This window comes from Drosophila biarmipes, unplaced genomic scaffold (genome assembly GCF_025231255.1).
Source record: "Drosophila biarmipes strain raj3 unplaced genomic scaffold, RU_DBia_V1.1 ptg000007l, whole genome shotgun sequence".
NCBI lineage: Eukaryota > Metazoa > Arthropoda > Insecta > Diptera > Drosophilidae > Drosophila > Drosophila biarmipes.
The window spans coordinates 1,000,356-1,014,464 of NW_026114528.1; the positions used below are offsets into that span (position 1 = coordinate 1,000,356).

General features: G+C 35.6%; 1 protein-coding gene across 12 annotated transcripts in view; it reads right to left on the reverse strand.

Annotated features, from left to right (window-relative positions):
• Window positions 1–14,109, reverse strand: part of LOC108028907 (mitogen-activated protein kinase ERK-A) — a 140,744-nt gene that overhangs the window by 48,320 nt on the left and 78,315 nt on the right. For 11 of the 12 annotated variants that reach the window (XR_007765021.1, XM_050889810.1, XM_050889809.1 and 8 more), the window contains one exon: window positions 5,032–5,166. The exons of the other annotated variant lie outside the window; for it this stretch is intronic. Coding sequence is in view for 10 of the 11 variants with exons in the window: in XM_050889810.1 (XP_050745767.1) it covers window positions 5,032–5,166 (135 nt within the window). In the remaining variant the exon portion in view is untranslated. The remainder of the gene's footprint in view (window positions 1–5,031; window positions 5,167–14,109) is intronic. 12 annotated transcript variants of the gene reach the window in all.

The window sequence follows — 14,109 nt, forward strand, 5'->3', positions numbered from 1 at the left end:
TATTAATAACTTTTTTGATTCTGTTTTTTCACCAGAATTAAGAAGATTAGGTAATGATATATCGAGCTTGAACTTTTCTCTAATAGTTGTCAAATTTGATCTTAGTCTGGTCAAAAACTTTGATCCTTGAGACCAATGATCTTGATTAAACTTATCTCTGTGTTCATATATTAGTATTCGTGCATCATTAAAGCATTTAACTAATATTTCTACGTGTTTTTTAACAGTGGTTTCTGTATCGGGCTATTCTGGGTTAATGACTTATACGAATTGTCGAATTCTTCTTAAATGTTTGATAATTCTTTGGTAATTCATTCCATTGCATTATGTCAAGGAAATGAATTATTTCTTAGATTCCATCATAACAATTGCTCTACCTAAGATTAGATGCTCGTCTATTCTTGATCTGACTTGAACACCCGGAATGGTCGTTAGTGCTATTCCTTTTTGTGTTGCAAAGGCAGTGAAACAATGGTGAGGCATGACAGTTAAATGTATCTATATAAAGGATATTTAACTCGTATATACTAACAGGGGTTGTAGATATTAATTGCTGATCTCTTTTATATATATTACCTATGGCTCTATGTGTATTTTCAAAAGATGTATGCCCATATGCGTTTTTATCACATAACATAAATATTGAGCGGCAACACTTTGTTAGCCGAAGTCACAACACATTGTTGTTATGCCAATAATATACATAGGGCATTGCCTTTGTCAGCGACAGCGTGCTATGTGATAAGAACGCATATGGGCATACATTAAATTTTTTCACAATGTTAGTTGTGTGGTCAGAAAATTTATGTTTGGGATTCATATAGACAAGAAGGTCATCAATACATAATCACTTGGATTGTATTAGAGCTTGACAGAATATTTGTTGGTTACATTGCATTTATAGCCATTTAAGTCTTATTTATTATCATTGCACCAAGTGTATCGATATATCAGGGGTTTACGGGAAATAAGTTAATTATATTGCATTTCTAGCCCTTTAAGTTTTATTAGTTATCCAAGTTTGGAATGCATTAAGATCAATAATGAATAATATAAAATGGTCCGAAGTGAAAGATGTTTTGAGTTAAAATCTTCTTATTTCCAGTTCGTAACGACGAAACAAAATCTTCATTTGAACGGTTATTCAAAATTTTGAGTTTTACCGGAATTATAGGGGTTACAATATGGCATTTTTTGTCACTTTTTCGCAAAGTTGCTCTAGGTCAGGCCCGGTAACCGATATAAATTTACGGAGCGCTTACAGCGGTTTTCTATATAAGAACTGAAAAGGCCGCGCATAGCATCCAAAGTTCTTTGGACATTGGAACAACTCGCGAGCCACCTAGCTATGCTGTTTCGCAAAACCCTTTAAATGAAGATCTTATTTTGTCGTTATTAAACTGCAAAAGCAAAAATGTTCGATGAAAATCGGACTTTCGGAACAGGGGTGGTCCTCTTCGCTGATTTTGACCCTTTTACTAATTACTTCCGCCCTGCCATTCAAATGACTTCAGAAAAATAGTCAACATAGTTTATTTTGTTTGACAGTCCGCACCGACGTCCACCTGCAATATTTTTTAGTTCGAGGTTTTGGGCAGTACTGCAAAACTTGTACACAAAAAACAAATTGACGAAATCGATTAGACCAACATATTTAATTATCTTAACAATAACCTTTCTTTTAAGTTGAATAAGTGAAGCTATGCCCTAAAAGCTATTTTTATACCCCTTAAAAAGGGTTTTTTTATATGTCTTGGAAAATATTTAATAGATAGAAGGAAGCGTTTCCGACCCTAGAAATTATATATATTTTTGATCTGGATCATGTCCCAATCGATCTAGTGTGCTTGCTAGTATGTCCGTCTATCTATAAAAGCCAGTATGTTTGGAATTGCTTGCAGAGTCCTAAATTCGCGGAACCCCTAAGACTATTTCAGAAGGGTGGCCCACCCTAACGTCTATAGTATTAATGCCAAAATATACATTTCAAAAAATTTGTTTAATTTAATCAATACCAATTGATTGATCTATCGTTTTAAAGCTAGAATATACGCTTTAAAAGATATGCAATACCCAAAAACCGGATCATTAGAAAGTAAAAAACACCAAAGTCAGAGATTATTTCCTAATAGCATTGCAAGCATTTTTTGTCGCTGCAGTTACTTATAAGTGACTTTAAGAAGTTGAAAACGATCGTCCGATTTCAATTTAAATATGTTATATAATATAAAAATATTCAATACAAGAAAGAAAGTTAACTTATGCAAGCCAAAGTTTGGATACCCTTGCAGTTATAAGAAATAATTATTAAAACAAAAAACCAACAAAGCGACATTTTTTAAAAATAGTTATTTAAATATTTCTTTTACCGTTTTTTTGACAGCTAAATGTAAAGAATCATACGATTTATATTAAATTTAATTAAAATTACTTAAAAAAAACCAAAAATATTCAAAAACACTTCTTAACGAGGTAAAATAACGAGGTAAAATATAGTGACGACCGCACCTTCAACAATCAAAGTTCTGAAATCAACTTCTGTGACGAAAATGTAGTATATGATCTACTAAATAATTAAACATTCTATACTTTTTACATTCTTCTTGTTCGTTTTTATTTGTTTTCCCTTTCCCCCTTACAATAAGCTTTTACACCATATTCATATCGACTTAATTTATTTAACAATTGGTTTTTATATAATCGCATTTGTTCCTGTAGTTCAATATCGCATATTTTAACTGGAATATAATAATTACCTTTCCCCTTTTGCTTACACCCTTTTTTTTCTGCTTGCAACCACAACATTTTGTTTTTGTAAAATGTGTTCTATCGTCTTTTTATTGAAAAGGAGTGGTGCTAACCACATCAATATAAGAAACATTAGTTCTACTACTTTTGAAAAAACTAGGTAGTTTGGAGAAAAAACAGCTATAAATAGCTATACTTTGTACACCCGTAACTGGAGAACTACTACTACTATAAGGGTCAGGAACCGTACCAAAAATTAAATTCCCTATAGTATAAGATAATATGTCAAAAAACACCGAAGCTATAATTTGTTTCATATTATTTTCCTACCAAATTTTCCGATCCTTCCTATGACATACTCAACCGATTTTGATAAATTTAAATTCGAAATTTAGAATTAGTTAAATAGCGGTATTTCCAAGCGTTGGAGGTTACATGATACAGAGCACCAAAGTATAATTAAAAAAAAAAATATTTCCGAATATTATTTCCGAATATCAAGTATAATGTTGTTTTGCTGAACGCGGTCACTATATTCTTATGCAAATATTGTTGTTATATATTTAATATTGTTGTTAAATTTTTTCGGCTTCTTTAAGGTTGCTTATAACCTCTATTCTAATAAAAATGGAATCAATAATCTCTTCTCTGAAAGGTTTGTTTTTAAGTAATAATTCTTTTTTAAGATCTTATGTTCGGAATAAATGTATATAGATATTAACTAAAGCACTTTTACTACCCTAAACACTTTACTTCCGTTAGTTTCTATTTGACTTATTGATCAAATGTTCCCATTAAACCACTCATACTATCCTCATAATTTTAATTCCGATTATTTCTCTTTTAGGTTATTATGGTTAGTATTTGATTTGCACAATTTCATTAAATTTATTGGCATCATTAAAAGTCATTAAATTGTTTTTTAAATGTTCACTCTAAGTTATGTTTATGCCTAAATAGTGATAATTGAAATTCCTTGTTATACCTATTTAAGCGGATTTAAATACACTAAATTATTTTTAGGATTTTATGGTGTTTATTTCAATACTCTGTCCCACTGTCACATGAATTGCAGCTGTGTATGTGATCGACAATATTATGGTTTTCATTTTTATATGTCTGATATTTCAATCCGTTTGCCTGGAATTATGATCATATTTTCTTTTGTTAAAAATCTTGTTGAGTTTTGTGTTTATGATTTGTTTCTTTTTAAAAGTTGTTTATCTATTTACTTTATAGTTCCTGTCTTTTTAAATTGATTTGTTTTCTTGAACTTTACTAACGGTGCTTGTTTATATTTCGTATATATTCCATTATTATCGCGTTTCCTATATAACTGTTCAATTTTATTTATTTTCTTTTCTTTCAGGACGACTTCTTGAACATATAAATATTTCATATGGTAATCTGTTTGTCGCGCTGTGTTGTTTGGTTTTGTAATTGTAAATGTAAATAATTAATTTAGATCCAGCATAAGTGGGTCTAGCTAAATAATTTGTATATTCCTGGGAATTAAACATCGCGAATTCTAATACAATATAAAATATAACAACAGCTTCAGTCATATTAGTGCACGAGTAAAGATCGGACCAATCGAAGCAAGTTACGAACCAATTTAATTTTTTAAAGCTTTCTTAAATGGATTTGTTGTGCTGACTTTTCAGATATTTTATTTAATTTTGACCGCTTGTCAATAATCAGCTCAAGGATTGGGTAGGCTAGGTCTTCTAACACTATCTGGACTGGAAGTTAAGCACAAATAGTAAAAATCCTAACATATTTTTAACATGGTTTATTTGAGATAACGAAATATCAAGCACACTTTCTAGTAAATCATATTGCGCCGAAGATAATAATATGTTGGACGCTATAGACAGATTGGATAATTTTATACCCATACATTTGATTTTGTTTTATTATTCGAGAATTAGTACTTTATATTACTTAGTCACGTTTTTAGTGATTTTTGACCTCACCAGCATACATTATAATACATAAGAGTCTGGCCTTAAAAAGTTTTCATATCGGACAATTTGACAATCGCTCAAAAAAAGACAGTGTGGATCGGTGCAAATAAGTTTTGGGAAACATAATCGCGGTGTTTCAAAATTTTTCACAAGTTAATGAATCTATTCTTATGAACCCGAATCAAAACACAAATTGGTAATTGGTTTAAGCGCATCAATAAAAGACAATAAAACCATTATTTACGATATTAGGTCAGAATATATATATGGAAACCCGAGTAGTTCTTGAGAGCAGCCAATAAAATAATATACATACTTTTAAATCGCAAGTCTTGTTAAGCAGTAGATTACTTGGTTTTAGGTCCCGATGCAAGACGTTTGCTGAATGTATGTACTTCACTCCTCGCAATATCTGATACAAGAAATAACAGATATGATCATTACTCAGCCTCTGAAATAGAAAAAATTTAATTTTAACTCCAGAAATTTTTAAAAAATGTCTTATTAGATATTTGCGAAAAAATGTTTTTTTTATTTAGTTGTATTATGTATCAGAATACAAATAATCCAACCAAAAGTTACCATTTAAATTGGCAAACCTTTTCTCGTAATAGCTAGCCATACCCATTACTCGTAAAGTAAAAGGGTATACTGGATTCGTCAGAAAGTATAAAACAGTTAGAAGAAAGCACAAACGGAGTCAATCTAGTCAGTTAGAAGAAAGCACAAACGGAGTCAATCTAGTCATGTCCATCTGTACGCCTGAGATCTCGGAAACTTTGAAAGCTACATCACTAAGTTCAGCGATGTTCCACCCCAACTCTCACGCGCACAATCCGCGAAAATCGGTAGCTAAAGTTTTAATGTTAGAAACAAAATTGTATCTGAAATGTGTTTGTATCAATTATACCTATCGACTTACCTAAAAAATATGTGCCAAGCCCACTCTAACGCCCACAAACGGTTTTAACTCTTAAATCTGTCTGCCGCCAACATAACATACGAGGTGTCTTCAAAAAGTAAGGTGACTTTTCAAATTTCGCGGACAACATATTTTCGATTATCGATTTTTTGTTTTGTTATGTTGGTACACTCTTCCCTAACATCTGTACCAAGTTTCAATTGAATTCCCTTTTTTGTTTAGTTGTGAGAGGCGTAAAGGTAACAAGTTGTTTTGCGTGCTCAGCGACTTTTTGCTATCAAAAAATATGGATCAAAGGATTTGCATCAAATTTTGTGTAAAAAATAAAATTAAAAGCTCCGAAACACTTGAAATGTTGACAGTGGCATACGGTGAAACTATTCTAAGTAAAAAAATGTTTACAAGTGGTACAAACTCTTCCAAGATGACCGGGAAGATGCCAATGACGAGCCTCGCTCTGGAAACCCAAGCACGTCAACAAGTGATGAAAACGTTCAAGCAGTGAAGAAAATTGTTTTGGAAAATCGTCGAATCACTGTCAGAGAAGTTGCTGAAGATGTTGGTATATCGTTTGGCTCGTGCCATGCAATTTTTTCAAACGCTTTGGGCATGAGCTGTGTGTCAGCGAAGTTTGTTCCAAAATTGCTGAATTTTGACCAAAAGAACCGTCGCATGAGCATCGCTCAAGAGCTGTTGGATGACGTCAACGACGACCCAGATTTACTCAAAAGGGTCATAACTGCTGACGAATCATGGGTATATGATTATGATATCGAAACCAAAGCCCAATCGTCACAATGGAAGAGCCCAGGTGAGCCGAGACCGAAAAAAGCACGCCAAGTTCGATCAAATGTCAAAGTTTTGATCACTGTATTCTTCGATTACCGTGGCGTGGTGCATCAGGAGTTCTTACCATATGGTCGTACGGTCAATAAACAGTATTATCTGGAAGTTATGCGCCGTTTGCGAGAAGCAATACGAAAGAAACGTCCAGAATTGTGGAAAAACAATTCATGGCTTTTGCATCACGATAATGGCCCTGCTCACTCATCTTTGCTTTTTCTTGTTCCCCAAACTAAAGAGACCTATGAAAAGACGGAGATTTGCAACGATTGAAGAGATAAAGACTGCATCGCTGGAAGAGCTCAAGGCTATACCGAAAAGTGCTTATGGGAAGTGCTTTCCCAAAAAAAAGTCTTATTTCTATTGCAGGTAGTATATAAGACGGAACCAGCCGGATCGGACAACTATATCTTATAGCTTCCATAGGAACTATCGGGGAAAAAATTTAAAAAAATTAATTAAGCTTGGATAGACAATTTTTTTAATTGGTTTTGAATTTCGAATTAAATTTAATCAAAATTTTATATTTTTAAGAATTTCTTGCTCAAATCCTTGCTCGCTGCTTGTTCCTGACGCCTTGACTTGGCGACTGCTTGGCAACGACTCAGACTTGCTAGGGGGTCGGCCGTGCGGGCTTAGGGAGCTGTCCCCGTTCTCAGACAAGGGTAAACAGAATGACGTGTATTACCACTGTTAGTGTTGTCAGAACCTGGCATTGGAATATCAAGTAATAATGCCATTTTAAATCTTTCTTGAATGGCTGTTTTTCGTTGATCAACTATGGTTTTATCTGAGCCCCTCACCTGCCTCTTTTCGATCGGTAGCCGGTAACTAATATAGCATTCATTCATTAGTTTAGACGTAGCCTTTCAAATGCCGCATGTTTGTGAAGATGATTCAGCAATTGCGCTAAACACTTTTCCGTTGATCATTGTCACCTCTAATTTGTGATTAGCTTGAAACCTGCTCAATCTCGTATTTGCGTCTGTATGTTCTCTAATTCGGCTCTTACCAACTCAGTATACTCTTTTGCAAACATTATTTTAAGAGGTCTACAGCAACTAGTCGATGATGGGCGAGGATTCTGGCAATTGCAAAGGCATAATACAAATTTTATCTGTCATTTGAAGGAGTTGATCCATGAAGCTTTGGCGATATGTCGCGTGTCCACAACTCCCATCGCGTCTTGGCACCAGCTTGAAAAAGTTTGTATGACGTTTTTGTTTAGTCGCCATCAATGAAATGGGCTATAGCCTCATCTGGAGTATATATTATTGGCATCTCTTTAGAAGCATCCAGACTTATTTTTATTTTTTAGATGAGTCTTCATCTGTGTCTACCATTGAAACGACATTACATGCACAGCGCTTTCCAGATTTGTAAAAGCTTACACTATCTGCTTTTATAAGCTCGTTGTGTGCTACTAGATGTTGGCATTGAGCGTTAACAGCTGATCTAGTTAATCGAAATTATCGGTTTTAATATTTTTTTATATATGATTATATTAGTTATTATAAAAAACAAAACTTTTATTAATTTTAACAGTGGAAAATATTCCTAATCTGCAGCTAAAACAGTCAAATCGGCCTCTGTGCGCTCTTCGCCGCGCTATTATTTGGCGAATTCACCGCGTACCTGGTAAGCGGCCGCCCATCTGTTGCTAATACTGCTGAGATTTGTGTCGAGTTATTTAATACACACACAAATAAGACTCCCGAAACTCGACGGCAACTATGCCGGGTTAAGACATTTTATATGTTTGTTTATTCTGTTCAGAAAAGAAGTCTTAGAAACAGTAAAGGTTTACCAGATTACAGAAGCAAATTACGTAACGGCCCATGCGGCCTTGGTCACGGATTATGATAATCGGTGCCTAATGTATTCTTAATGTCGGTAGACTGTACCAAAATTTATAGACATGTAGTATTAAATTGTGCACATAGAAAAATTCATATGATCTCATGGAAACCCTTACGCTTGGTGCGAGTGATCGGTCAACTAGTGCACTTGGTTCTAAAACTCAGTACCAAGTTCCCGATATTTAGACATAAGGTAATCGTTTTGTTAAGTTATGCACCGAATACCATTATTGTTATACGACGCAAGTGAAGTGCTGTTGTGTCGGATCTAAGCCACGGTTTATGTCGCAAATAATGGGAAGGCTGCCTCTTGACCACGTCAGAGACAGTCGATCCTCTAAAAAAAGCGGAGTCAATATGTTCGGTCCAATCCGCTAGGAGGTCGCGGTAGGGCAGCTCTAAAAATGTATGTCTAGATGCTTTATCCCCAATTGAATCGTTTAAATTGAATTTCAGTTGATTAACTTCTCCCTCTTACTATTACAGCAGCAACAACTTCACTCTTAACATGCTGTGGCATAATAGTGGGATGGCTCGGAAAAAAAGAATGGAATAAAGTACTCCCGGGCCCCACTATCCAGCTCTACATTATCTTGTTATCTTCATAGCTTCAGCTTCACCTATTACGCTCTTCGTAAAAACCGAGGTAGGGCGTTCCATTGCCTTTTCCATGCCTTTGCCTGGGAAGTTAAGTTTATGTTTTTTAATTAATTCTAGATCACCGTAATACATTTGCTCAGCCCCAGCTTTTATTCAGTTACTACAATGTTAAAGAAGCACAAGTAAAATAGGGAGAACGTGAAAACAACAAAAGTGGATATAAAAATGATTCACTAAATGGCGACCGTGACAGATATTAAACTGCAATCTTCGGTACAGTGCAAAAAAAAAAATTACATATATGATAAAAAAATAAAAAGAAAAAATAATTTAAAAAAAAAGAAAAACCCCTGTGTGAGTGGCATTCCGTCCCTTAGACCTCCGTGGCAAATCAAAATACCCTGTGCAGCCAGCAAAGAAGAAGAAGACTTGATTGAGTTGAATTCCGCCCCTTAAACCTTCGTGGGAAATCAAAATACCCTGTGCAGCCAGCACCGTTTCCGTCCAGCGCACCAAGCCTGACTACGGAAAAGAGAGCCGACAGCGCTTCCAAAAGAGCACAACATAATAGCCTGTGCAGCCAGCAGCGGTCTCGTCAGGCCCACCAAGCCGAAATATGGAAAAGTGAACCGAAAGCGCTTCCAAAAGCGCACATCTTTAATTTTTTGAATATATCTTTATGCATTTGCAATGCATATTATTTATTACAAATTGTACACTAGGCAGTTTTTAGCTGCGGGTCTTAATTTTTATACCTAGGTAGGGATACATGTAAAAGTTTATATATCTTATTATATTGGAACATTTTAATTATATACCTATATATCAGAAAATTGAAAAAAAAAATGTTTAATACAAGTATATACATAAATAAGAAGACGAACGTGACGTATGTAGTCTAGTTTTTAACCAGTCTCCGAGAAGTTTCTCTTCTTAAGACACCCGTAACATAAAAACACTAACTTACGGCCAAACGACGACGCTGTGCTCACTGACCGCAGAAAACACGGAGGATCCGCAGTGGCCCAGCGTACCTCACGAGAACCAGCATTTAGTTTTGAGTTCAGTTTTCACTCATTTTTTCGGCGAAAGTTGTGGAAAACCCGGAAAAGTCAAGAAAGCCGGAACGAGTTGAACCGGCGTGAGAAGAAGTAAATAAGGCTAGAGGTGGTAACCATCAGGTGGTCGCAGCCGCAGTGAGTTGTCAAACACTCAACGAGAACGTTGAACCTATCGGGAGCCGCCACCACTGCACTATGGGAAGATTTCCACTTTTTTGGCAGCTCTAGTAAATTACCAATTATTCTTAAAAGTTAAAATCGTTAAATAGAGTAAAACTAAGCAAACGACTGCGTTTTTGAAATGCCTTTTAATAAGGCTTGTAACTTTGTATTGTAACTGTGTATTTGACCTTGATATTGTATTTATCGATTGTGGTGCTCGTATAATCGTGTGCAAGTTCTAACCAAAAAAAACTAAATCTTTAAATTAAATTTTATTTTTAAATAGAGCTACAAAGTGAGTCCAGCTCCCTCCACCTCTAAAACCTTTTTTAGCATTTAATTCTCATTAGGCTCAGTTAGTATAAGAGTGCACTTTTGCGCGCTTTCTCTAAAATTTGGCTTTTAAGACCCTTACCTATTACTGTATATTTCCCGCATTTTTGTCTGGTAAGTTTCATTTCCAACGTTAGCTTAAAACATAAACAGTACGCAACTTTCTTTCTTATTAATTATTAATTATTTTAAAAATATTTTAAAACATCATTTCACTTAACGTAGATATAAAGGATTTTAGTATTTTTTAAGAATTATAATATCAATAAAAAGTAAAATTGCGATTTTTCCTAAAAAATGGGAGAAAAAATACCAATATATTTTTTTATTAAAGGTTCGGTCTTTGTATAAAAAAAAAGAAAATGTTTTTTTTTTTTTTAGTTAAAAGAAAAAAATTTCTTTAAAAGAAGGGCGGTGCCACGCCCATACTTATATTTTTATTTCCTTTAAAAACAAAACTTTTAAATATTGCTTTGTTTTTAAGTTATTAATTAAAGCCAGAAAAAGTGATCAAATTTCCCATAGTGCACTGGATGGGCATCCTTAAAGGATTTGACATCAGCTATGACGAAGCTGCTCGATGTCAATTAAAAAAATCTGCCAACTAAATCGGATGTGGAAGGTCTTAAACAAGGGCTGAAAAGAGATAATGGGGCCATTTCTCTGCAGGTCAATTAGCTAACCGACAAAAACACGCGGCCCAAGGAAGAGGTTATAAGCCTTCGATCAGATAGAGAAGCTGATAGGGGAACTATAAATATGCTGCTAAAACAACAAAAGAAAAAAAATGTAAGTGTAAAAGGTCTGAAGGTGGATAGAAACTGCAAATTGGCTGTCAAAACTCTGACTGAAGAGAAACTACAATTAAAGAGTGCGAAAGCTTAATAAGCGGGATGGCGAATTGGTGGTTCCAGTGGAATGTGAATCGCAAGGAGAAGGGGAGAATATTTTGAAGAATGGCCATAAATTCCGTGGATGTCAGGTGTTCCTTGACAAGAATTTCACAGTGGAAAACAGGGGAATAAAATGGAATTTCTAGAGCCAAAGTTCCTCCAGGCCTTTCGCTGGGAAACAAAAAAAAAAGTCCAAAACGACAGTATCAACGTAGACATAAATTGACTTTAATACTAAAAAGGTACTCATGTGGCAAGGAAAACCAGCTGAAACAAAGTTAAAGAAAATATACGGAAACAGTTTGGAAATGGCATTACATTAATTATGCGTTCCTAAACCCGAATTATAAGTAAAAAAAACTAAAAAGAAAAAAAAAAATGTAGTAGATGAAGTCCTTTGTTTGAAGGTAGTAACGTTGCAGGTGTAAATGCGAATAAAGAGGCCGATGCCATAAAGAAACTGGAGACCAGAATATTGTCCTATAACGTGGCAGGACTAACAAAAAAGCTTTTAAATAATGATTTCTTTAAGTACATTTCGTCTCTTCTAATTTTCATTCTATCCGAAACATTCCTTGAAGCAAAATTGGATGCTGTCGAAGAGAGGTTTTAAAACACGCTAGACTAAATGAAAGTCCACTGATTATAGGAGATTGTAACGCAAGGCTGGGAGAAGCTCAACTTCTTGGAATTGAACAAAAGTTAGTCACAAGCTCCCTCAATGAAGCCCCTAATGCCAAAGACAAAGCGATCCTTTGGGCGATTATATTTTATGAGAGGTGAAGCTCGGTCCACAATCGACCTATGTATGACACGCGGATACATGGATAGAAACTTTCAAGGACTTCCAAGTGACCATCTTTTTATCCTAAATATCGAACGCAAGCACAGAGCCGCTTGAAGTTTGATTTGGCGAAATCGAGATAGCGAAAACTATAAGAAAAAGTTGGACCGAAACCTGGCAACAAATCGACTGACAGATTTGATAACCCCTGACGGAATTGACGGATTTCTTACGGAGTGCATTACCAAAGCCGTTAACAATCGCGGACGAAGAAAGCCCAAACACTTTAAGCAGGAGTGGTACACAGAGCAGCGTGAGGCAGCTCGAATACTTTCTTTCAATTGGCTAAGGCAGGCCAAATCAACAAACGCAGCAAGTGCAGTGGCAACGTATCGCGAAGCAAACGCCGCATACAAACTAACTTTTCAAATTGCTCGGACGCAATTTTTCATTACCCTGGAAGATCATTGGATTCCATAACAGATAGCAGGGCATATTGGAGTACTATTAGGAAACTCATTTGTAAAAGCAATGGAACTCAGTACAGATGATCTAGGAAAAAATTTCCGTGATCTTTCCAGACTGGAAGCTAACGCTGCAATTGGAAATGCCGTGTGTAAAAAATCCCATTTTAGATGGATGAGTGACAGGACTAGAAGTGGAAGAAATAAAAGCACTCGGGCCTGACAGGATACCATCTGAATTCTTAAAGTATGCTATTCCTCAATTTAAAGCCAGCCTTGTAGCCGCTTTCAACAAGTTCTTGGGATCGGAAAGAGCCCCAAGAGCTTTTCAAAAGTTATAATTTTTTCCATCTTTAAAAAAAGCGATCCGAAAGTGACATCTTATTACAGAGGAATTTCTTTTCAAAATGCGTTAGCTAAAAAACTGGACAAAAAACTGCAACATTCTTACTGAATTCCAAGCCGGCTTTAGAAAATGATATTGGACAGTGGACAACATTTTGAGTCTTACAAGTATAGCAAGGTCATATATAGACAGCGGGAAGAAGTTATACGCATTCATTGTAGATTTCAGAGCTGCCTTTGATTCTATAGACAGAAGAACACTAATTTACAAGCTCAGCAATATCGGCATATCAACGACTTTTTTAAACGTCCTACAAAGCTTGTACACGGACAACCTAGTGGCAGTATGGGACAGAGAACAACTATCGGAGTGGTTTACCACGGAAGCTGAAGTAAAGCAAGGATGTCTACTGAACCCCTCCTGTTTTCCTTTTTTTTAAAGACATAACGGATAGCCTGCCTTGCGGTATTCAAACATGCGGATGCGAGATCAAGGCTCTGCTGTATGCAGATGACATTGTGATCCTCGCCGAATCCCCCGTTGAACTGCAAACAATGATTAATGCTCTGCTCAAATACTGCTTGTTATGGGGATTGTTAGTAAACACCGAGAAGTCAACAGTTCTGATTTTTAAGAGGCATTGGAGAAAACTAGCACATAACGAAAAATGAAATTTAGGGTCGAACGAGCTAGAAACTGTCAAGTCGAAAAAAATATCTGGGAGTCTGGATTTACCACAACGGTCGGTTTAACAACCATTTACTGGAAAAACTTCGAGATGCAAAACTAGCCATAAACTATACATGGAAATCGCTGCCAAGCAAACAAGACCTTCGGAGAAAGGCTTCAGTTGGGCGATCCTTCACAATGGTCGCAATGGGCGAAAAGTGTTTTAGTTCATATGAACGAAACCTATAGGACTCATTTAAAAACGGAGAAATTTGAATCAGATGACACATAGGTCCCTTAATTATGATCTGGGACTTGACAACTATTTTACTGACGTTTTCACCGTTGAGAAATCCTCCTACTAAGTTATATCCCTAACGTAAGTTATATCCCAGAGACCACTAAGATTAATTCCTTTTCTATTAATTAATTAAGCACCAATAGCAAAGTCCGATCGA